The following is a 26,328-nucleotide window of genomic DNA, read 5'->3' on the forward strand; positions in this document are numbered from 1 at the left end:
CATGGTGGATAGACCCATGACGCTGCTAATGTATTTGGATGGGAGAGGGTTCACAGGACTGAGATGGGGGCCATCTTGGATTTCATGTCCAGCCTAAATTGGGGAATAGGAAAGAGGAAGAGGACTGAGATGATGTAATACAGATAAAAAAAAATCGGTGGCAAAATGGTTGGCAAGTTATTTGTAAGTTTAATCCTAGGTGTGTGCAATTAAAATAATCTTCATGGGGTTGAATGAATACTGAAAACAAGGCGTCTGTAGAGGGGACAGGGAGGCCGGGTAGCAGCGGCTGTGAGAGCAGAGACTCCTAGGTTTATGAGCAGAATAAAACGATCGAACATTAATACCTTAGTTGAACGAGGGCAGCCAACTGCACACCTGTGGCTAACTCGCACAAGTCATTTCAGAGGTCGGGGAAGACAGGAATGCCTCAATCACGTTATGAAAACAAACAAAATGGCCGGACAGCTTGTGTTGGGATATTAATACAAAGCCTAGTACCATAAATTACCAGGATGGACAGACGTGTGTCTGAAATTACTTTTTTTATTTTATAAAAAGTTTTTTAGAAAAAAGTTTTTTTAAGCGTCAAAAGACACAGCAAGACATTCAACAAATTACACCAACAATACATTACATGAATGAACACAATAATACAAATAAATGGAATTTTCAATCAATGAAATCCAAAAACAGAAAACATTTCCTGGACAACTGTGATATGCCTACAATTAAGTAGTCTATGAGGCACCAATCCTAGATATAAAACAAACAAGTGGTCTAGCAGTATGAAACACTGGCCTACTTGTTTAGCGTCTGCAAGAAAATACCAAATGCATTTCTACATCAAGTGCTACAACAATAGGAATTACATGGAAGCCAATCCGCGATTTAACATGCATAAGTTACATTCCTATTGCGCCTTCAGACATTGGTATCTTGCAGGGAAGAACGTCGACGCGTTTCGAACCCGAGTGTGTTTAAAGGGTTCTCATCAGGACATGGATTGGGGGGTCGTTGTCACTACAAAATAATTACAAACATTGTATCAGAGAAAGACTGATCCCAAAAAACTTCTCGCTGAGACTCACACATATAAAAAATTCAAGGTACCTTAGTGGCTGGGGGGGTTGAATCAATTCCCTGCAATCAAAATAAGGTATAGATCTACATTAGAATCATGCCTCGACAGTGTCTCTCATATTAAGCGGGTAGACTGCCGCATCCAAAACATACCTTAGTGATGCGCCTAAAAGTTTGCGCCTAAAAGTTTGCGAAACAATCTACCCTATGGGCAGTACCTAAGGGTTAGAAGGAACTGTTCTTCTACAGAAGACTTTATGATACATGGTGAGGCCTTGATGACTAAGCTGAAGGATAGAGGATACCCAGCCAAATTGCTCAAACACTCGACGAAAAGAGCCAGATGGACTCCTCGAGAACAGCTGCTGCAGAAGAGGGCCAAACCAAAATTGGACAGGATGGTTTGTGTTTCCACGTTTGGACCACACACCAATCCGGTGCAAAAGATCATACGGAGTAATTGGCACCTCGTCGAGGAAATCATCCCTGAGATCGGCAAACCGCTGTTTGCGTTGAAGAAAAACAGGAGTATTGGTCAACAAATTGCTCCTATTCGAAGCATTCCGAAAAAGGAAACACAGAGCACACTCTTCAACATGGGACCAGTGAAAGGACATCATAAGTGCGGTACATGCTCAGTATGTAGCCTCACGATTGAAGGCAGCCACTTCACGGATGGCAAAAAACATTGGCGACACGAAGACTTTACGAATTGCAAGACCAAGTATGCAGTCTACGCCATCACATGCCCCTGCGCCAAGGTCTACATTGGCAAAACCACCCAGGAAGTGCGTCAGCGCATAATTCAACATAGATCGAGGATAAATAACAAAGTACTGACTGCACCACTGGTGTCCCACTTTTTGAAGAAGGCACACTCGGTCAATGACCTGAAATGGACAATTCTTGCAAGCATAAAAAATACCCCAGGAGCGGGTGGCGACCCTGATGTACGGTTGGCACAAAAGGAGGCGTACCTTATCCTGAAGTTCAACACTGCTATGGAGGGATTAAATGATTTGAATGAATTTAGCAACCTATAATGATCTATCTGTCTGCCACGTGTCCTTGCTGCCACCCGTTACTGATCGTGTGACGATGGAAGACCACATTGTTATGTGGATCAGAAAAAAGAATCTTTAGCTGCTGGACCAATGCGCTAATTGATCTATCCTTGCCTCAAACGAATGCCTCTTCTATCTCTCGAAACTTTTTTGCCACTGATGCGAGATGTTGTGAGAACTACGTCTCCCACGATGCACCGCGCCGGGGGCGGGGATAAATACCATTAGACACGCCCCTTCCAGCCAGCGACGGTCTGTTTACTCGGAGCTGGGTGCCTATCTTCTACGTTATTGAACTGCCACAGTGAAGTAAGTTCATATACAATGTCTTTTGTATTCACTCAGACTAGAAAGAAGGGGATTGTAACGTTTTACTAAAATGCTCGTTCTCTGCCCTAACAGCGCACGAGTTCAGGCGGCAGCCGCCGCTTGTTCGAGCGTCTATGGAGGGACTCATGCCCGTTATATGAAGGTATGACCCGATTTAGTATGAACTTTGTCTACCATATTCACGTAACTGATGCGGTTTACTGATAGGAATTCCCCGTTTTTTCAGCTCTTTCTGATCGGAAAATTGTATAACTCATGTGTGCCGGCACCCCTCCCAGTGATTGTTTTGGGCGCATCACTAAGGTATGTTTTGGATGCGGCAGTCTACCCGCTTAATATGAGAGACACTGTCGAGGCATGATTCTAATGTAGATCTATACCTTATTTTGATTGCAGGGAATTGATTCAACCCCCCCAGCCACTAAGGTACCTTGAATTTTTTATATGTGTGAGTCTCAGCGAGAAGTTTTTTGGGATCAGTCTTTCTCTGATACAATGTTTGTAATTATTTTGTAGTGACAACGACCCCCCAATCCATGTCCTGATGAGAACCCTTTAAACACACTCGGGTTCGAAACGCGTCGACGTTCTTCCCTGCAAGATACCAATGTCTGAAGGCGCAATAGGAATGTAACTTATGCATGTTAAATCGCGGATTGGCTTCCATGTAATTCCTATTGTTGTAGCACTTGATGTAGAAATGCATTTGGTATTTTCTTGCAGACGCTAAACAAGTAGGCCAGTGTTTCATACTGCTAGACCACTTGTTTGTTTTATATCTAGGATTGGTGCCTCATAGACTACTTAATTGTAGGCATATCACAGTTGTCCAGGAAATGTTTTCTGTTTTGGGATTTCATTGATTGAAAATTCCATTTATTTGTATTATTGTGTTCATTCATGTAATGTATTGTTGGTGTAATTTGTTGAATGTCTTGCTGTGTCTTTTGACGCTTAAAAAAACTTTTTTCTAAAAAACTTTTTATAAAATAAAAAAAGTAATTTCAGACACACGTCTGTCCGTCCTGGTAATTTATGGTACTAGGCTTTGTATTAATATCCCAACACAAGCTGTCCGGCCATTTTGTTTGTTTACTTAATTGAGAGTGGTCCAGGCCGGATGGTGACAGGACCCAAGTCTTCCCAGTCCCTCAATCACGTTATGGGCAGATTAGGCGGCGCTGTCGGAGTCCAGGCTGGGTAGGCTCGGCCAGGAGCAACGGACCGGCAAGCATCGTGCTCACAACCGGCACCGTAAAAAAATGTTTGGAGTAGCGCTGCAACACTGCAAAGCGAAGCAGCCCTTTCGTGGTAGGGAGTGTTGAGCCACAAACAGACATGTACAACAAATTTGCGCTTGCCTCATGGGGTCAGCTCCACTCTATAGCAGCCATGCCCTCAAAACTGTCCCATCTTGCAAGACATAGCTCCATGGCAGGGGGCAGGCAGCGCTGACCTGGGAATAAGATTCCGGACCCAGAAGGGAGCTATCGACCACAGCATGGTCACAGACTGAGGACCCAGAAGCTCGCCATACTCTTGCTGTAGGGCCCAATGCGGGATGGGAGTTAACGGATCAGCGGGGGTCTCGGTCAGGGGTGTAGGGACATGTACGAGCACCTTGCTCAAAAACAGCCCTGAAGAATATATACAGCGGAGCGCAGCAGTGCTGAGAAAGACAGCATTGGTCGGAGCAGGGAGGGGCCTCCAGACCGCAGTGCGGGTAACACTTTCCTGATCTATTGGTCAGTCGTCGCCAGGGGCTGATTCCTGAGACCGCAGGTCACCTACTCGGATAGCAAGTTAACATACACAGTGCAGCACAGCAGCACTGAGAAAGACCGCATCGGTCAGAGGCAAGGAGGGGACGCCAAGTCACAGAGCATTTACAGATTTACTGATCTAGAGGTAATCTGTGTCATCATGGTCGACTCCGGTCTTAATTGGTGATCCCTGAGACCGTGGCCCACCTATTTGGAGAGTAAAGCAGTGTACAGTGATCACCAAGCGCAGGCAGTCCACTCTCTAGGTCCAATCTGCAGGTGGGAAGGCCCCGGCAGACCAAAGGGACAGTGCTCAGGCCCCAAAGAATTACTCTTCTAGCTCGATCTAAAGTCCCAGTGGGCCCAAAATCAAGGGGAGCTCTCCGACCACATTTAAATTTCAGCCAAGACAGCACATGTCTCCTTCGGAGTTCTTGCTCCACATCAACTTTCTGAAGGTGCGGCCCATCCGCCAGGTACTAAAGACTTCCTTCCGTATATCGAGGGGAGGCTGCTTCAGGTGATCATGGGCAATACCACCACCATTTGGCATTGCAACAAACAGGGCGGAGGGGTTCAGATGCTGTGGCAGGAGGCGCTGCACCTCTGGAAATGGCTGGCTTGCCTGGGAATGTTCTGGTGGCAAACCACCTGGTGGGCTCTTTCAACGCCAGGGAGGACAAACTCAGTTGTTGGCGCTTAGTAGATCACGATTGGTAGTTACACAACCAGAGGTGGTGCAAAGCCTCTTCATAAATTGGGAGACCCTTGGCTCAGTCTAATCACCACTGACAACGCCTCTGCACATTGGAGTTTCCAAGACGTCTCTAACTCAGAGACGCACTCCACCTTGAGTGGAACTCTGCACTCCTATATGCCTTTCCATCAATATGGCACCCCGAGTTCTCAAGAAGGTCAGGACAGATCAAGTCATTCTAGTGGCTCTGAACTGGGCACGGCGAGTAAGATATCCAGAACTCCTAGGCTTTAGCATATGTCCTTCGATCAGGCTGCCTCTCTGGGTGGATCTGCTGCTGCAGCAAGAGGGCGGGGTTCTGCGTCTGAGGCTTCACAATCTCCACTTTCATGCTTTTAGATAGGGAGGCACTACTGAGCACCTTCAACCTTCCTCAGTATACGTGTTGTTGAGAGACTTTTGTGGTTTGGTGTCTCACACACCAGGTTTTCCCCCTTCTAGGCCAAGTTGTTTTGTTGCTTGCCCAGCATGGCTTTGCACACTATTAATGGCTATCTTTCAGCCATCTCACGGTTGCCAGATCATTCCTCCTTGTTTAAGTCGCCAGTTGAGATGTGATTTTTGTAAGGGCTACAACATATGTTTCCCGCTTCTCCCTTTGTATTTCCCCAATGGGACCTTAATCTGGTCCTCACTTACTTGATGTACACTCCAATTGAGCCGCTTCGCGGCTGTATCTTATGGCTTCTTGCTATTAAGACTGTGTTCCTCGTCGCCATCACCTTTGCATGGCGAGAGTGAGCTTCAGGCTCTTTGTGTGAATCCACCATACATTACCTTCTTCCCGGACAAACTGGTTCTGTGACGTGTGCCTCATTTCTACCACAAGTTGTGACGCTTTTCCACGTCTCTCAAAGTACCTCGTTTCTGGCTTTCTATGCTACACCTCACCCCTGTCAAGAGGAGGAGAGGCCCCAACGCTTGGATCCCAAAAGAGTGCTCAGCTTTTTCATTGATTGTACCAAGGAACGCCAGGTGGACGATCGGCACTTTGTTAGGTTCTCTTAAGCGAAAAAGAGCAAGGCAGTGCAGAAGAGAACCATCTCCCGTTGGATTGCGCTCTGCATTAAGATCTATGCATTGACCAAAAAGCATCCTCCAGAGGAACTGCATGCTCATTCGATCAGGGCCAAAGCTGCTACCACTGCGTTAGCATGTGCAGTCCTGTCCTAGACATTTGCCAGCCAGCTACATCGGCATCCCTCCATACATCCACAAATCGCTATTGTCTGAGAGGTTAGATTTGCCAAGAGGGGCATTTTGCCCTCTCGATCCTTCAGGACTCTTTATTTTCAGTGTATTCACAGAACTGCCTACAAATAGGTACTGCTTTGGCATCTATTCAAAAGGTGAGGAATATGCGGCTGCAAGTCACTATCAAAAGAGCAAGTCAGTTACCTTCTGTAATCATTTTTTTTTATGGTAGAGGCTATTTAGCCACAGATTCCTCACCGACCCTCTCATCCTCGCTGTTTGTGATTGAACTCCATTACTGAGATCCCAAGTCTAGGAATCTGCATACTGGTCACAGCCGGTTTGCTCTGGGGACATAGACCGTCTCAAAAGCAAATGACATCAGCGAGCATTGGTGGCGCCTATCTAGACTTCGCTCCTCATTACGGAGCAGAATGAGTTCAGTGTGGAGCTGAAAAGTCACTGTTGAAAAGTTTCCAGATCTGATCTGACTCCTGGGGAATATTCAAAAGGCGAGGAATCTGTGTCTTGATAGAGTCTCTACCAGAAACAGCAATAACCAAAAGGTAAGTAACTTGTTCATTGAGCAGTGTTGAGATCCCTGCAATATGTTTCAGTAAACATAACTTTACAACAAAGAAACAAAATTATTTGGTCAGTTCTCCCAACACATATGACTGTTTCCGGTTAAGTTATCTGTAGCATTCCAGTTTAACAATATTAGATGCCAAGAAATTCCAGTTGGTTTCTAGTTAAACATTATGAAAGAGGTTGCTACATGACATACTAGTTGCATGTGCAGATCTATTTTCTTCATAAGATTAGTTTTAAGCTGTTGAAATATTTCTCCTACCACCCTGTAACTGGTCCAGTGTGACTAAACTGGGGGGAGAGAGCCTCTACGTTATTGCTTTACGCTGGACTTAGTATTACTGTTTTTATACCCATCACTGTTAGGCTAGTGTCAAGACAACACTAAATTAGCAAGGCTTCACTCCCAGAAATAAAGGCTCCTTGTTCCTTGTTTGAAAACAGCACATTGACGTGCAGGGCTCAGACCACCTAAGTCTAAAACTCAAAGGTCTAACTAGAATGAAGTAGGGGAACTCTCTAAGCAGATAATACATTTCTTAGACTACCCTAAAGCATGTGTAAAAAGAGAAATAAATGTTTGCTATTTGTGTCAGAAATATACACTTACTGTTACTTTTGTACTTGTACTGTTTTATAGTGATAATTTTTAACTATTATAGGTGATTGATGAAATCTATCGAGTTTTGCGATATGTAAACTCTACCAGAGCACCCCAAAGAGCCCATGAAGTCCTTCAGGAGTTGAGGGACATCTCATCCATGGCCATGGAGTATTTTGATGAGAAGATTGTCCCAATTCTGAAGAGGAAGCTACCTGGCTCTGAAGTTTCAGGACGTCTCATAGGATCTCCACCAGGTATTGCCTTATTTCCTTGCTGATAAATCTTGTGGGTGTGTGATGGGTGGTTTTGATAGACAGGTGTAGGTTTAGTTTCCATGTTGGTTATAAAAACTTACGTGTAGCTGGAGGTAGTTCTAATTAAGGTATTTGCCGTTTTAGGCAAAAATGGTAATGTGGTTATATGGGTATATTACTTGGGTGGTTGAAATATCCATCTATTGCTGTGTAAATTGACCCAACTTGTGTGCAGCTGCTATAAATAATGTAAAAAAAATATTTCTACTATGCTCCTGTAAAAAAGCAAATAATCTAAATCTAATCCTTTTTATGTTTTTAAAATTACTTTTCTCTGAGCATTCTGTGACAGGTACAATTACTCGGATAGAAGTGTCTCTGTGTCTGGGGCACCTGTATTTGCACTAGGGACCAGATAAACAGCTTTGCATCTCTATGGGCAGCTGCACAATGGACCCCATCTCTGGATTTCTGTCTGTGGGGATCAATCCTGCATTCTTCATCCAGTCTCCCACCTGCCACATTGCGCACCTGAACCTCATGCCTGAATCGTGCTTTGTCTGGGCGCCCTGTGGATCCCTCAGGAGCCAACCTGAGAGACAGTTTGCAAACAATGTATACCTGAGAAGCTGCAGGGCCCACCTCAGATACTAGTGAGCACCACAGCTAAACAAATCTGATCGATCAGCAAAGTGATGGCTGGCCCTGCAAAAGTGAGGAATTACACCGTTAATCACCCATACGGAGTTTGTACTCAAACTTCCTACTGAAGTCCTATTTGAGATCATAGTTAAGAAAGACTACTGCATAGTTGGGCCGACAACATGGTGAACACGTGAACAGGACATTAGGTTGCTGCACAACTGAACAACATAAGCATTGGAAACAAATGGCTGAATTTAAATAGCACAGCAATGATTCTGTGAAGCCGGAGAATGCTCCATTTTTTTTTTTGCAAAACAATTTTTATTGCGGAATCAGAAATGCACAACCGTATGGATGACCCCGTCCATCTCCGTACACCGTCGGTCTCAATCGCAAACAGTATTACACACAGCCATTCAGCCCACATCCCGGAGGCAGGGCGGCGACATCTAAGAATTCGGTCAGACACTAGGTGAGAATACCACCGCTACAGTGCATACACAACATCAGTACCATTAGGGTCGGTTAAAAGATCCGCTTTTTTTCCCCACCTACACAACCCCTAACCCCAACAGATAATTCTTCCCCCCCGGCCGTTATAAAGAATAGTCAGCAAGTTCTACGCCCATCGTCTCACCCAGTAGAACTACACCAACACTCCCGCAAGTCTGCCGTCTACTTTCAAACCACTCTCAGCAGCCAAATCACTCTTTCAGTAGTAGCCCCCACACCCCCCCCACCTCCCACTCACCACTTTGTCCCCCGCTGGTGATAGCCGCATGCAGGATCAAGTTACGTTATTCAGGAGCCGAGGGAACAACACTCATACAACCGTGCATCACCCGGAGCTCGCCATTCACTTCACTATTCCTGTTCTTCCTCCGGCGATCGGTGCTCACGTAGGGCAACCACTAAGCCTTCCCACGCCCGCGCCGCCTCCAAGCCCTTTTCATTCGCTGTGCGGGTCGCCTTTCTAAGCCGGACTATACTTTCACTTCTAGCCCATTTTTCCAATTCTGCAGCCCAACGCTTACTGGATGGGCCCTCTAACGACTTCCAGTGCCAGGTGATCTCTCTTTGAGCCAAAATAAGTCCCAGATTTATGAATTTACTGGTGATCTTCGTTTTCTTTGTGTGCGGGAACCACAGTAGTAGGCAAACCGCCTTATCAAAATTCATCTGTCTATCTGTCACCTCTTGCAGTAGCTCTCCCACTTCCACCCAGTACGAGCCCAGCTTTGGGCAATCCCACATCATGTGATCTAGTTCTGCCCCTGCAAGGAAGCACCTCGGGCAGGCCGCCCCCTGCACCTTGAAATGCCGTTGTATCTTGCCAGGTGTCAAGTAGGCCCTATGTAACACAAAGAAGTGTACTTGTTGGAAGCGGGCATTCCTACACCCTTTCCATGCCCTCCTCACAATTTGGCCCCATGTAGCATCAGGGATGAGTTTCCCTACGCTCTCCTCCCATTTATCTTTCAACGCCGTGAGGGGTGTCAGGCCTTCATGAAGCATTCGGGAATGCAAACACGTCACCGCCTTAAACGTCCCTGCCGACATCATCACGTATTGGCACGCCATCGTGGTCGTTGGTTCCGTGTTGCCTACTCCCCAATGTCTCTTTACCGCCGCAGTTACTGCCATATACAATAGGAAACTCCCAGTCGGGATTCCAAATTGGTCCTGCACCGCCTGGAAGGGAAGTAACTCGCCATCGGCGTACAGGTCACCCACCATGTGGAGCCCCATCTCCTCCCATTCCATAAGGGGCGACCAATCCCCACCGTGTGGTAAGGCCGTCAGCATGCCCAGAGGAATTTCCGGGGCATACGGATGCATCACTCCCGCTCGCTTCTGGCTCCTATTCCAGCACTGCCTCAGCGTTCTTTCCTCTAGTGTTAGGTCTCCTACAGCCAGGCGTTGTTGCAGGACTATATAGGACAACACATGGCGCTGTATCCCCGATCCCCTGTGCTGATCAGGGCCCCTAAATTCCCTGGCTACGTGTTGCGTGAGGATCTGCAGCTGTGCCGCCAAATAATACAGTTCAAAATCCGGCACTGCCATTCCTCCTTCCGACTTCGGCCGGCGAAGTGTATCTAATGCCACCCTTCTCCTCCCATTCCCCCATAGGAACCCGATAGTAAGGGTTCGTAGGTCCGTGAAGAATCGGGGTGGGATCCACAACGGCAACGTCCTGAAATAGTACAGGAGGCGCGGCAAGGCCACCATCTTAAGCAGTGCCACTCTGCCGACCACCGACAGCTGGAGCGTGGCTCAAAATGCCACCGAGCCCCTCAGGGCTCTAATGCATCGTCCGATGTTGCCCTCCAGCAGGTTTTCTGCTCCTCGGTAGATCCTCACTCCCAGGTAGGTAAAACAGGACCCTTCCCAAACCACCTCAGCCGGCAGCGGCAGCGGTGGCTGTGGCGTGTCCGCTCTCAGCGGGAAAACACAAGTCTTGCGCCAGTTCACACCAAGGCCTGATAACGCCCCAAACGTATCCAGCATAGTCACCGCTCCTCTCAGTGCCCCCGCCGTATCCTCCAAGAACAGCAAGAGGTCATCCGCATAAAGCGAGATGTAATGGTGCTCACCCCGGTAGGTGATCCCCCTATACGCCGTTCCCACCCGAGCGTGAATTGCCAAGGGTTCGATCGCCAGCGCGAACAATAGAGGCGACAAGGAGCAACCCTGACGTGTACCCGCTGTACTAGGTACGACCTGGATATCATTGAGCCTATTCTCACCCTGGCAGTAGCCGAGGAGTATAGCACGCTTGTCCAGCGCCGGAACACGGTTCCCACACCGAACCTCTCTAAGACCTGATCCAGGTAGGCCCATTCCAAGCTATCGAACGCTTTTTCTATATCGACTGACAGTACCGCCGGCCACTCATCTGACTCTAGATCGCTCCCCAAGACACGTATCAGTCGACGAATATTAGCTGAAGGGTTCCGGGTGGGGATAAAACCAGCCTGATCCTCGTGAATCAGCGTCGTCATAAAAGGCAGCAATCTTGTAGCTAGTATACGGCTCAAGATTTTGTAGTCTACGGTTAACATGGACAGTGGTCTATATGCAGTCACGTCTGTACCATCCCTCCCCGGCTTCAGGAGGGGCACCACCAAGGCTTCCCGCGTGGAACCGGGTAGGCAGCCACACTCTAGCGCCTCATTATAGACTGCCAACAACAACAATTCTATCGGGAGGCCATCCACCCCAGGAGTTCTCTTCCTCGCCATCTGCTTAATAGCCACCCTTATCTCTGCCAGCGTAATCGCGGCGCCCAGGGCCTTGGCGTCTTCGTCCCCTAATTGTGGCAACCGGATCTCCGCCAGGTAAACTTCCAGGTCTCCAGCCCCTGTCACCAATCGACTCTGGTACAGAGCTTCATAGTACTCCGCGAAGCGCGTGAGGATCGCCATCTGGGAGTATATGGTATCCCCCGACTCCGCCCTCAGGCTCAGGATCGGGCACCCCCTCGGTTCTGGATTCGCCAACCTCGCCAGCAGCGTGCCCACCTTATCGCCCTCATCATGGACCCTCGCCGTGTACTGCTTATAATCATAGCAACGTAGCCTTTCAGTTTCCGCAGCGACTAACTCCTTAGCCTCCATAAGCTGCGCCTGCAGCGCTCCCTGTTCTGGGCGCCTTTGCTCTATAGTCCGTAGCTCCTCCTCTGCCTTCATGACCTCCCCCACTATCACTCTCCTGACCCCGCTATGCTTGCCTATACACAGGCCTCTCGCCACCACCTTAAAGGCATCCCACTCCAGTCCTCTTGAAGAGGCCGACTCCTCGTTGACCGCAAAATACATCTCCACTCCCTCCCGGACCTCAGTCCGAAAAACCTGATCTTCTAGCGTGTCCGGGTTCAATCGCCAATTAGGAATCGCAGTTCTCGTTCTCTGCCATTGAAGAGAGAGCAACTGGGGATTATGATCTGAGATGGTCCTAGCCAGGTATTCAGTACTTGACGTAATGTTAGCGATAGTAGGATCACAAAGGATCGTATCGATCCGGACGTGCAATTCGTAAAGCGCGCAGAAGGAGTAGTCCCTATCCCCCGGGTGCTGCCCGTGCCACACATCCACCAGTCCCCATTCAGTCTGCCATTCCCTTCTTCGCCGTGCCACTCTGCGTACCAAAGACTCAGCTAGTGGTGGATGGACCTGTCCAGGGCGGGATCCGTAATGGAGTTGAAGTCACCCCCTAGTATGATCGGCCATGCTAAATAATGCGCTAGCGCACCTGATAAAGCGTCAAAAAAGTGAGGCTGTTCCGCATTCGGTGCATAAATGCTGCAAAGCGTCACCTCTCTGCCATACAATCTCCCCCGCACCCCTACATACCTTCCCTCCGGATCAATTATTTGGCTCGCAACCTGAAATGGAGTCCCAGCCCTCACCCAGATCAGCACCCCCCTCGCATAAGCTGAGTACGCTGTACCAAAAACCTGCCCCCTCCAGCGCTTTTGCAGTGCTACGCACTCCGATTTGGTAAGATGAGTCTCTTGAAGCATTGCAATCTGAATCCCGCGTCTCACCAAATACGCATGTACTTTATAACGTCGGGACACAGTGTGTAGCCCACGTACATTCCAAGTGATGCACTTCAGTTCAGGTAAAGTCCTCATGGTCGTCGTCCCTCAGCCTCCCCCCTCTATATCTCTCCAGCCCACACCAGCTTCGGACGTACCCTCCCTCCCAACTCCCCACACAACACCCAACACCCTCACCCCCAGAACAGGAACCAAAATTCGCGCCTCAGTCCCCATCCAAACCTCAGTAACCAAGTAAACAAAACTACCCCGTGGTAGCCACCACAGGCTGCCTTAAGGGCAATAGGAGCGTGGTAACGCCCCGACAGGCGGCAGCTCCGGCCTCCGCCCCCCGCTCCATGATCCCGCCCAATGGCATACAATACTAACAGCATTCAAAAGGTTACCATACAGTTCAGCCTCAGCAGGAGCCGATTCCAGTCCATGCCGCCCCGCAGGGGCTATGCGGATCACAGATCGTCTGCCGTACGAGGTGCTATCTCTGGTCCCGCCGTACTATCCACATCAGATATCTCAGTTCCTGATTGTCCCTTGTCATCTTCGGACGCCGATCGTCCAGTCATGTCCTCCGCCTGCGATCCAGTAATTGCCGCCGTCGCTGCTAGCGCTCCCTGTTTGTCCGCCGCCAGTTGCGCCCGCAAGAGGGCCTGTTGAGTTCTGTGTCTCTTGCGGAGGCGCTGCGATTGGCGCACCCTCACCTGTTGGGGCCGAGTATCCGCATTTTTGCTCCTCCGATCAGTTCCCGCCCTGTAGGACTCAAGCCAAGACCAAGCTTCGTCAGGGGAGGAGAAGAACTGTGTCGTGCCATCTAAGATGATTCGCAACTTGGCCGGAAACAGCAGAGAATACTGAATCCCTTCTGATCTAAGTTCCTTCTTTAACGTTAGATATGAGGCCCTGCGACGTTGAATATCCTGGGTATAATCTGGAAATATAGTGACCGAACTGTTCTCCACCTTGAAGGGTCCACCGGAGCGCGCTTTTTGGATCAATAAGTCCCTGTCCTTGTAGTGAAGGACACGAGCCACCACAGGTCTAGGTGGGCGTCCCAACAGTGGCGGCGTGGCCGGGACTCTATGCGCCCGTTCAAGAGTAAAAAAGGAGGACAGCCCCTCCGGAGCAACCTGTGACCTGAACCAGTTCTCCAAGTAGGAAATCATGTCTGCCCCTTCAATTTTCTCCGGCAGGCCAACCACCCTGACATTGTTGCGCCGATTCCTACTTTCCGCATCTTCCGCCCTCTTCTCCAGCGTCGTCAGTCTTTGCAACGCATCTTCCAGTTTCCGCTCAATGGTCACTACCGCCGGTTTCAGATCCTGTACAACTAATTCAGTCTCTTTCACCTTGTCCACCAGTTTGGAGTGATCAGCTTTCAGTAGGCCCAACCCCGTTGCGACCTGCGCAATGTCGTTATGTAGGGAGTCTTTGGTTACTGTGATGGCCTCTGGAATCTGATCCAGGCGCTTGTTCAGCCGCTTTTCCGCTTCCGAGCCCTCCATCAGGTTGCCGCTCTCCGGGGCAACGCTCTGCGCCGCACCCTCCGTGTCCGCGGTCTTCGGTTTCATCTCGGTAGGCGTTCTTCCCGCAGAACTGGCCGTGGATATCCGCCTCAGCGGTCGTCTGAACTCGGGCTGTACTGTACCTCACGTCCAATGCTAGGCAAGGGTCGCCAAGCCAAGTCCCGCCGCGTACCGGCCGGACTGCACTCCCTCCACTAGGGCGAAGCCGTCTCCGCAGCAGCCCCGGGACTAGCGCCGCCCAATCGGACCCCGGCCCACCACGATGAATATGGGCCCCTGCAACAGCGGCCGCCGCGACAATGTCCAGCTCCGATATGAATTGCTCACCCGTGGCACTTCCTAAGCAGCGCAGCGATCCAAACGGGTCCAAAATCTGCACAGTGATGTTCAGTAGTCCTCAGGCGCAGTTGCAGGGCAGCCACTTGTATCTGGGACTGCCCCTCTGATTATCCGTCGCCAATCTGGGCACGCCACAGCACCTCGCCCATTCCTTGGGTGGCTGGTAATGCAGAACTCTGTTTATCTCGGGGGGGGTCAAGATTATGGCGCTCTCCTCCATTTCCCCTCCTTAAGCGCCAGGTCTCAGCTACTGCGGCTTTATGCCAGCCTCCGGCCGATCGTGGGGTGCAGCAGCAGGGGGGCAGTCCCTTCGCCGCTGCAGCGCTGCCTTCCGTTATGGCCCCTGCGCAATGCCCCCAGAGCAGCCCCCGCCCTGCAATATCAGCTACTGTCCCTCCAGCTGGTCACCGCCGCAGGGGTAGCCAAAGCCCCACCTCTGCCAGGGTCCCGGGAGTTGTCGCGTCGTCACCACCATGGTGCTCCGGGATCTGCCCCGTCGATCGCCTCGGGGAGCCACTCCCATGCGCCGCGTCATAGGCGCTCCGGTCTCGCACCTTACCGATCTCCAGGGGCCAGTCAAGACGCTTCCCTTCCGCTCTGCGTTAGGGCGCCGCCATTTTGCTTTTCTCCGCAGACAGCCGGGCCGTGATGCGCAGAGCAGCGCTCTGCCCCGAGCCGACCGGGCCCAGGCTCTCCGCCGCCACAGCACCCCTGCCGCACACCTTCCGATCAGCTCGGCTCCTCCACACGCTGCTCATCCCCTTCAGATCGCGGACGCCGCCATTTTGGAGATTCCGCCGTCGCTCACTCAGCCCGAGTCCGCAAGGGGCTATTCGCCTCCCCAGCCCTTCCACTCGGTTATTGCAGGCACGGAGTGTGCACCGGCAGATCCAACGTAGCTGTGGGCACTTGCAGCCTCTAAAGACCCCAATTTTCAGGAGTTATGAGGGATCGAGCGCGGAGCTATCGGCTCACGCCGCCTGCTCCATCGGCGCTCAAGCCACGCCCTGAAGCCGGAGAATGCTCCATATGCAACAATATCCGCATTGGGTGTTCCCAAGGCACTGAAGGGAAAAGACATTCAGCAATATCTCCAGAACCTTGCATCTATGACTCCTCCAGAGATTCCACAAATGTAGACTGCAGCTATGACCTCCAGGGGGCGCAGTATGGATGCTCCTTAAGATCCTTACAAGAGTGCATTTTTCTGAGTAGAAAGGAAATGTTATGGCATAGGCCACACTGAAGGGATACCTACTCAACAAGATATAGTTATTATAAGACTTGTTAATGATTACCCTTCACTGACTGTGCGTTTGCCCCATTAAAAGACACTCTTAAAAAGCTCCTCTCCTACCAAGGGGACACCCCTCCCATGTGTCCTTCTCCTGGAGGGGGAAGAAGCATTCAGTGAACCCTATGTGAAGCAAAAATGATGGTGGGTGTTGGTCAAAGACCAGACTAAGCTTCAGCTGGAGCAAAGGAAGATGAGTCTCATCAATGTGACTGATTCATCATGTGACTGATGGTACCTCTGCAGGTTGGGGTGGGTTGTTATCCTTCCCCTGGACATTATGCTGCAAGTCATCATCTTATAAAATGCAGCTCCACTGCGAAAGAGATCAGGACTTGTAGAAATAGCAAAATGTCTAGACACAAACTTTTTGATGAGGACCTAGAGCCCGTATAATTTCTCAGCCCTGGAGATAGGCTGGGAAACTATAGGGGCTCATTCCTGTGGATGCAATTATGTAGGCTGGCTGTGCTAGAATGCTGGGCATTTTAAACCTTGTGCAGCCACACCCGAATCATCAGTAATAAACTACTGAACTGAGACTGCGAAGAGTAGGAAATATCTGGAAAAATATGGTATTGAAAATTAGGATATCTAAGCAGCTTGCTTGTGTTTCACACAATTGTTAAAATAATGTTTGGGCAAATGAGACTTCTGGGATACCAGGGGTAACAAGTCCATCCACATATAGGTGCTAAACCATACACAATCTTAAAGACCGCAAACAGTGAAGCAACGAGGACCAGAGAAAGTTCATAGGTTGTCCAACCACCATCCCCCATAATTGTACACAATGTAAAGAAGCTCTGTGTCAACGATCCTTAGGAAGCTGAGCGACAACAAAGCAGACATCTGGTTAGGCAGGGCTTGGGCGACCGAAGTTGATGTGGTTCCCCAACAGTTCTGGGCCTTACATAAAGCCAAAACAGAGGGCGTGGTAATGATTTGCCTTTATGGGACTTCTCAAGCAGGATAGCGAACAAGAAGCAGATCTCACTGGTCACTGTGTCTTGCTGATTGTGGAGCTTGTCACTCACAAATATACTGTAGCATGAATTTAATCAAATAACTTGAACAGGAATGGATAGACACTATCATTTAAGTACTTTGGTTAGTGGAGTGAGGGTTGATCATAGCGAGAGACTGCAATATTGACATAGATCCTTAAAAGGATAGAACACATTCTAGAGCGGGAGAGACTGGGTCACTCGCAGGCAGAGAGAGATACAGTAGATAGTGGTACTTGACATCCTAATAGTCGTTGGTCACGCAATTACAGCCCCAGAAAGACTATAGCGTTTATCGGTGGTGCACATGTTTGCCTGCCTAGACTTGTTATCATTACCAATTCTCTTCGGGAGAGCATTGATGAGAATTCGTTGGTTACGCATTCACAGCCCCATACGACTAAAGCTTACATGGGGGAGGGGCACTCTAGGTATCGGGCCTGGAGGTTTACTGTCCACTTCTTAAGGGATGTGGTGACAGTGGTGGAAATAGGGGAAGGGGGGGAAAACAACCCTATTGGAAATAACCGAGGGCGTAGACAAAGTTCTCCTGTTGAGCTCCATGAAGGCAAATATAATTGACTGGTTCCTGGAGGAAGTGGGCAGGTTGCACAGAAAGCGGGCAGCTATTTATTTCAAATTTGAAACTAATTTGACAGAAACCTTAAAGCCACTTTGTCCCAAAAGACATGGGGTTAAGACCGAGATGGAAGCCTTGGACTTAAGCAAGTTATAATACACATTTTACTGCTAAAGTAACATTATTAAAAATTAGAAGGTACAGCCCTGAGACCTTTTCTGTCCCAGTTATGGGTGAAAACGGCCTGGTCTAGGAACGAGAGGCTCAGAAAAGTGAAGTGATGGTAGTGCATTGTGATTGCGACACAGTGAATAGCTTCAATTTCATTTACTTATAACGAAGAGTCCATCAGTAAAACAGAAGCCGCAGGCCTATATTGACCATGCCTGCCTACCGCAATATGGAAATATAATCATAACCCAGTAGAAGCCTTAGTGCAGACTGGGGAATTTCTGAGGGCATTAACTACGCTGTATGTAAAAAACGCTATGGGCTGACTGCTTTTCGGTGCCCTTTAAAAAAATCTTTTGGCGTAAACTGGCGCCTAACCTAACGGCACTCCTCCAGTACCTTTGCAAGTAGCTGCTCTCATTCGAAGACTTTGTCAGTATCAATCATTACAAAACCAAGCAAAGGTTCAGCTCGTCTTGCCCAATCTCTCTACTCAGTCTGGACACAAAGCTGTTCACGGGTGTCCTGACCTCAAATCTGGAAGACCTCAAGTCTCAGGTTGTCTAGCCAGACCAGTTGTGGTTTATTAAAACGAGACAGGGGAGTGACAACAAGAACATCTTACACCTCGTATACAATAGAAAGAGAACATGCCGAAGCAGATTGATGCAGAAAAGGCATTTCATTGCATGTATTGGTGATTTTTAGAGAACTATCATCAGTGATAGGCTTGGGAGAGAATATCAGGACATGGATCCTTACTTGGATGCAGATCCCCTGCAGTGAGGGCCATAGTGAATTGGGACCCAATGTAAAGCAGCATTACCATAGGCATGAAAAAAGACTGGCAGCTTCCCAGTGCTATTCATGATGGAGCTGCTTGCTTTGTGTATGTGGTGCATGGACACAAGAGGTTAAATAAGAGCACGGCAATTTGGAATCAAGCATGCACATAGAGAAAGTTCTGATATCCCTCTCCAGTCCTTTTGAGATGCTTCTGGCAGTGATGGAGATGGATAGGTACAGACATATGGTGGGTTTGACAGTAAAGCTCAAAGGATACTTGCCATAATGTTTCCAATTCTTTGTTCGGCAAGCATCTGCTCCACTACGGCTAGACAGGAAATTTCCCCTTTTTCTCAGCTTCATACAGCAGTTCATACCACTTTGCGACTTCTTTTCTTGTGTTCCTCTTATATGCAAGTTTTTTCCATAATCAGATTCTTCAGAATCTCCACTTGTTTTAGAGCAGCGAACCAGGAATAGAGTGGTATATATTTGAATTTATATCAAATCACAAGGGAGTAGAGTAGAGGTAGGAGATGGGGACTCGTCCGCCACGAAACTTGTCAAATAACCAAAAAGAGAATCCCTTCTAGTGGAAGAGGTGTGGTGCAGCGGCCAGGGCGGTTGACTCCGGAACATGGGGGCTCACGGTTCGATCCCCAGCGGCTGGTTAGCTCAGCACATTGTGACTCTGGGAAATAGCTCGCTTAATCTTCCCGACGGCCCCCAGCAATGGGCCACCTCTCCGAAGGTAGCTGTGCGCTTTACAAATTCTGGTATTTCATATTTTACATACTATTTTGATATTTTTAACGTTTACTTCCAAAACCCACTCCATCTTCATAACAAGACCACACACACGTGTATAGTTGTACAGGAACCTCCTTCTTTTTCTATTAAGTGCTCCCGCGTATTCGTAGGTTGCAGGGCTGGCCCATATGATGAAGCATGCCACCAAGGGGACACTCGAGTGGGTGAGGGGTATTTGAAAGAAAAGGTTTTTCTTTCTTTACAGTCCTAACAAGAGGTATATTGGAATTTAAACCAACTGCCCTTATTTTCCAATATATTTCATCCCATGATTTCAAGCCATTAAAATATGAGGTCACTCCACTTTACACAATTTGCTGACTTGAGGGTGAGGCATAGGGTATCTTCCTGGCATTTAGGTGTCCCTGACAAATCCCAGATCGGTACCTGATGTGAATAATATGGAATTGCCAATCTGCACCTTACCATGTACCAGGCTGTGACCCCCGCCATTAGTCTGACTTTTAAAAAAATATTTAGAGGAGGCAGACTTATACAGGAAAGCATCGGTACTGTTCAGGCTGTGACTCACCGCTAAGGACAACTGTCCTAATTCTGAGTCGTTTTGTGTTCCAAGAAGGATCTTAAATGTTTTCAACTGGAAGGCCAAACAGTATAATTGAACATCTGGAAGATGTAATCCTCCCTTCCTTATTCTACTTCTCATTTTTATTCCTTTTCCAGCCCAAATAAAACTAATGATATTGCTCTGGATTTTTAAAAGGGCACTCAAGTTGAACATAGCCGGATGCAAGTGAATAGAGAGGTCAACATTGAGAGGATACACATCTTTACTAGGTTAACTCTACCAAAAATAGCTAAAGGGAGATTCAACCATTTCTTAAGAAACTTCTTTATATGAAGGACTACCCTGCCCATATATTTTTTGAGGGACTAAATCCAAATCTTGGAATATGTCTAACCCCAAATCTCTGATTGGAGTGCAGACAGACATATTGATAGTTTCTATATCCAGATCATAATCTCTGTTTTCTCTTGAATAATTTAATCAAATAGATCTTAATAGAATATCCAAGGACTTGCATTGGTCTGCAAGGTGCTGAAAGGTGTAAATAGCTGACTAAGGCTGCATGGTAAATAGTATTAAATCGTCTACATACAGTGCAGTCTTTTTCCTGTTACATTCAAGTGGAAATATAGTTTCTTCTGCCCTGATTGCCTGTGCAAGGGGCTCAATAAGCAGATCAAAATAAATGGGCAAAAGGGGGCAGCCCTGTCTCGTATATCTCCTTTTCGAGATCCTATCAGTAAGTATGTTGTTTATTAAGATTCTAGCAGAAGACTTACTATGCAGAGATTTGATTGCCCCAATAAAGTCAGGAGGGAGCTCATAATTATTTAAGCAGAACCATAGAAATTACCAGTTCACCTACTCGAATTCCTTAGTTGCATCCAGGGCCAGTGATGCATGAAATGTGCTAGCTAAGTCAATAGCTCCAATCATCTGATGAATTAACTCATCCAACTGTCTACCTAGCACAAAACCATTTTTAACATCCAGCACCAATTGTCCCACTACAGTTGCTGCAAGGACTTAATAGTTCCGTAGTAGGGGATCTCTGTGTATAGTCATAATCTAGTGAATAGTCCCGCTCATGTGCAGGGACCCCGGAGCAATCAAAAATAATCTCTAAAGCTGTCTTATGTGCAGTCCTGCATAGACACTTAGGACAGAATTAAAGACAAATAATGCAGCCTATACCTATTTCCACAAATGTTATAATGCTCTATATAAAGAGCAACAGGCCCTGGGGGAACAAGAGAGGGAACCTAGGTTTAAACCTCTACAACTTACTGTACTGGATGCCCTTGAGCAGGAAGAGCTCGCACAAAATATTTCGGAAGAGGTGGTAAGGGGTGTCAAAGCAAAACTAAAGAGAGGCAAAGCAACAGCTAAGATGGTCTACCTGGAGATTTGTATAAAACCTTGGCTGATGAATAAATTCTTCTGTGGTCGCAGTTGTTCAATTGTATTTTGAACAATGGCCAAAAAACCTCCACCTTCTGGGGGGGACGCAACTATAGCTGTAATACTAAATAAATCCCCAAGCAGGTGTTAGTCTTATTGGCCAATTTAATTACTGAATAATAAGGAGTAGTTCCTTACCTGTAACTCCAGTTCTGTAGTAGGGGTATCTCTGTTATAGTCATAATCTAGTGAATAGTCCCGCTCATGCGCGGGGACCCCAGAGCAATCAAAAATAATATCTTAAGCTGTCTTCTGTGCAGTCCTGCATGACACTTAAAAGAGAATTAAAGACAAATAATGCAGCCTATACCTGTAAGGCTACACTGTCCAGTACTTCAACTAGAAATGCGAAGGATATTCCACCAATATCGTATTCAGCACAGTCTGCCAAGTTTCACCCATAGAGAAACTTCCCCCTTCACAAAATCCTTGGAATGATAGAGAGGAAGGGATGGACAGACAAGCCCCCCATAGGCTGCCATTATGTGGCTTAAAAAGGGATACCGTGCCTTTAAGGAAACTTTCCAGAACTCTCGGTATCCCAGAATGCACAGCAACTCCCTCCACTTTCAGTTCTTTTTTCCGGCTCCTGCTAGCAGGACCATGGAGCATTGCGCTCTCCCTTTTTTGGGTGTTTTGTCTAATTTTTTGCACTTTTTAAGTATTTAGAGTGTTTCACTCGACGTGTTTTTGTTCCTTCTTCCATTTGCTGGAGTTTTCTGGTGAGTTTGGCCACTCTTTTGTCAGATATGCCTTCCTTATTTGACAAATGCCCTGAGTGTGCCAGGAAGAAGGCCAAATCTGATCCACACAGGGTGTGTATCCTCTGTCTCCCTTCTTCCCATGTCCCTGTGGATTGTGAGATCTGCCAGCAGTTCTCCAACAGGACCCTGAAGGACAGAGAGAAGACTCGGCTCCGAGGACTGGAGCAAAGAAGACCGCAAGATCAAGGTGGGTCTGGGCATGTAGAGGCCTCTTCCTCTGCCCGTACTTCGGCCTCTGGGGGGGGCTCCCCAGGAAAGAGAAGGCCAGAAAACGACCCAGGTCTCCGTCGACGTTGATCGCCTCGACGTCGGCGTAGAGAGGGATGACCACCGTCTGCTCCCCATCTCCCCAGTGCTCTGGGTTGAAGCGACGTCGCCGTTCGACGTAGAGGGGAGTGACATCGAGACCTCGGACGAGGTCGACGTCGAGGACCGCTTCGTCGTCGAGGCGCCATCGACGTCGTGAAGGGTCTGGAAGGCACCGGCGCTCGCCGTCGAGGCGACACCGCCGTTCGGCGTCTACTCGACGTTCGTCGTCGAGACGAAGATCTTCGACGTCGAGACGAAGATCTTTGACGTCGAGAACAGGAAGATCATCGACATCGAGAAGACTATCATCGACGTCGAGAAGACGATCGACGCCGAGACGCTCGAGGTCGAAGAGGAGGTCAGCGTCGAGAAGGAGAAAATCGACGTCTAGGGGGCGTTCTAAGACCAGGACGGAGTCCCAGGGCTCTGTAGTCAGCCTTTCCTCGGCTTCCACGAGCCCACAGTCGTGGCGGCGCCGTCGCTCGTCCACGAGGAGGTCGCCCCCATCAAGGCCGGCGCAGAAAACTAGAAGAGTGGTAGAGTCTCCGGGCTCGGAGTACTCCCAGACCTTTTCGCCCTAACGGCCCAGGACGCCTACGCCTCCCCCGTTGCCCAAGGACCCTCCTCCGCGTAATCCTACGCCTCCACCGTCTCCTATCCCTCCCCATAAACCTCCTCCTCCTCCACCTCCACCAAGGTCTCTCTCTTTGCCTCATCTCTCGACACCACCTACGGGGCTTCCACGTCCTAGGCTCCCTCCTTTACGGCCAGTGGGCAAACCGAGGCCAAGGAGGTCGAGATAGAGCTCCAGACGGAGGGACAGATCCAGAAGTGACCGTCGTTCCTCCACACAGTCCAGACGGCGCCACAGGAGTGACAGGTCTAGGTCCCGCCACACGGACTCGTCCAGTGCCCGGGACTATTCGCCTACATTGTCGGACTCCCCTCGGACGAGGGTGTCTCCAGTAGACGACATTGTCTCCTTCCAAGAGGTGTTGTTACGTGGGGCGGCGTAACTGGGCATTACACTCACGGTGCCCACGCCATCGACTTCAGTCTTCTTCGAGAGCCTGCATAAGAAACAGCTGTCTCGCCCCTTGTTGCCCTTGGTGCAAGGGCTGGAAGAACCTGCCATGGAGCTCTTCCTCACCCCTGCCTCTACAAAATCGGCACCTTCCAGGCTGCAAAAGAAATACAGGGCCCCGCACTCAGACCCGGTGTTCCTTCGCTCGGATTTTGTACCGGACTCGGTGATAGTGACAGCGGCGAAAAAATAGCACTCCACCGCCCCGTCGTCGACGGTGCCTCCTGACAAGGAGAGCCGCTTGACGGACTCGGCCGGCAGGAAAGTCTGCGGTACGGCCTCCACTTCTATGAAGGCCGCGAGTGCCTCGGCTCTGTTGGGCCGTTACGACCGGGCATTATGGGAGTCCCTGCAGCAGTTCTTTGAACACCTTCCCAAGGACAGAAGGGAGTATTTCCAAGAGATCATTAATGAGGGGATGATGGTCTCCAACCAGGTGATCAGCTCGGCTGCGGAACCCTCGCTCTTGGCAGCCCACGGGTACTGCCATGGGATCAACCTGCAACGCCACGCCTGGCTGCGTCTGACGTCGCTGAAGCCAGAGGCGCAGCAGAGGGTCACCAACCTACCGTTTTCAGGAGCGACCCTGTTCGGCAAACATGCGGATGAGGAGATGGCCCGCATGAAGGCGGAGGCTGAAACCCTGACGGCTGTTGGTTTGCAGAAGCCGAAGGAACAGAGGAAGACCTTCTGCCCGTTCCAGAGGCGTTACGGTGCGCAGGGCAGAGGGCAAGGTCGGAATGCTGGACAGCAGCAACAGCAGCAGTACCAGCGGCGGCCGTTCCAAAACCGCCAGAGGGGCAGAGGTGGTCAGCAGTCCTCCTCGCGAACAAGGGCCCGGCCGGGTCTAAGCCCTGAGGTGCTACTTCCTCCTCTTCCGTTACCCACTCCAGTGGGGGGAACTATACAAAATTATTTGGCAGAGTGGAGAAAAATTACTCGGGACAAGTGGGTGCTGAATATTGTTTGCAATGGATACAGTCTTCGTTTTCTCAGCCCGCCTCCAGCAATTCCACCGGTTTGCTCGCAGTTCCAACTGCGAAGTTCCTTCCGAAGGCGATTTCTGATTTTCATGATAACCAGACTATAACTTTACCTACGTTTTTTCAGAATCCTTCCACTCCAGCGGAAAGGTCTCTTAATTCCCTGGATGTCAGAAGGGTGTTGAAATTCTATCTGGATAAAACCAAGAATATTCGTAGGTCAGACCAATTGTTTATCAACTATGGGTCCGTCAGGACTGGTCTTGCTACCTCTAAACAGTCCATCTCTAGGTGGATTGTGTCCTGTATCCAGTTATGTTATCAAAAGTCTAATAAGACCTTAGGGGGTAAGCCTAAGGCTCATTCCACCAGGGGCAAAGCAGCTACAACAGCTTTGCTCCGTAATGTTCCCATTGCAGACATCTGCAGGGCTGCCACGTGGAAGTCTGTCCATACCTTTGCGAAGCACTACTGTCTGGACTCTGATGCCAGAGCAGATGCTCAGGTTGGGCAGGCTTCGTTACGAAATCTGTTTGCACAGTAGTTGTGTTGTCTTTTTCCTCCACCGCCAGTTTGGTTGTGGGGATGGGCTTGCCATTCTATTCACTAGATTATGACTATACACAGAGATCCCCTACTACAGAAGGAGTAGTTTCTTACCTGTAACTCCAGTTCTGTAGTAGGGGTATCTTTGTTATAGTCATAAGCGCCCGCCCTCTTCCCTGGTGGAGAAAAGGATGAAATACTGAATGCTACAGGTGTAGCTTTATACACCTCCAAAAAGAACTGAAAGTGGAGGGAGTTGCTGTGCATTCTGGGATACCGAGAGTTCTGGAAAGTTTCCTTAAAGGCACGGTATCCCTTTTTAAGCCACATAATGGCAGCCTATGGGGGGCTTGTCTGTCCATCCCTTCCTCTCTATCATTCCAAGGATTTTGTGAAGGGGGAAGTTTCTCTATGGGTGAAACTTGGCAGACTGTGCTGAATATGATATTGGTGGAATATCCTTTGCATTTCTAGTTGAAGTACTGGACAGTGTAGCCTTACAGGTATAGGCTGCATTATTTGTCTTTAATTCTCTTTTAAGTGTCATGCAGGACAGCACAGAAGACAGCTTAAGATATTATTTTTGATTGCTCCGGGGTCCCCGCACATGAGCAGGACTATTCACTAGATTATGACTATAACAAAGATACCCCTACTACAGAACTGAAGTTACAGGTAAGGAACTACTCCTTATTATTCAGTAATTAAATTGGCCAATAAGACTAACACCTGCTTGGGGATTTATTTAGTATTACAGCTATAGTTGCGTCACCCCCAGAAGGTGGAGGTTTTTGGGCCATTGTTCATAATACAATTGAACAACTGCGACCACAGAAGAATTTATTCATCAGCCAAGGTTTTATACAAATCTCCAGGTAGACCATCTGAGCTGTTGCTTTGCCTCTCTTTAGTTTTGCTTTGACACCCCTTACCACCTCTTCCGAAATATTTTGTGCGAGCTCTTCCTACTCAAGGGCATCCAGTACAGTAAGTTGTAGAGGTTTAAATCTAGGTTCCCTCTCTTGTTCCCCCAGGCCTGTTGCTCTTTATATAGAGCATTATAACATTTGTGGAAAGCCCCTCCAATCTTTGCATTATTAGAGCAACCCTCCCATTGTAATAATTCCTGGACATAGGATATATCTGTTTGAAAATTATTCGCCCTGCCTTTCTAGGCCAAGAATTTTCCACATTTCTCACCTTATTCTAAGTTTCCAGCTTTCCATCTTACTTGCACTTTACGTTCTGCTAGTAACTTGCTTTGTTCGTGACATGTGTAGCTGTAGATACACATGC

The 26,328-nt window shown here is 48.7% G+C and overlaps 1 protein-coding gene across 1 annotated transcript in view; it reads left to right on the forward strand.

The window, feature by feature from the left end:
• Window positions 1-26,328, forward strand: part of FBXO28 (F-box protein 28) — a 168,950-nt gene that overhangs the window by 114,644 nt on the left and 27,978 nt on the right. Inside the window, exon 4 of the mRNA XM_078649845.1 lies at window positions 7,445-7,640. Coding sequence (XP_078505971.1) covers window positions 7,445-7,640 — 196 coding nt within the window. The remainder of the gene's footprint in view (window positions 1-7,444; window positions 7,641-26,328) is intronic.

The sequence above is a fragment of the Lissotriton helveticus genome, chromosome 6 (assembly GCF_964261635.1).
Source record: "Lissotriton helveticus chromosome 6, aLisHel1.1, whole genome shotgun sequence".
Classification (NCBI taxonomy): domain Eukaryota; kingdom Metazoa; phylum Chordata; class Amphibia; order Caudata; family Salamandridae; genus Lissotriton; species Lissotriton helveticus.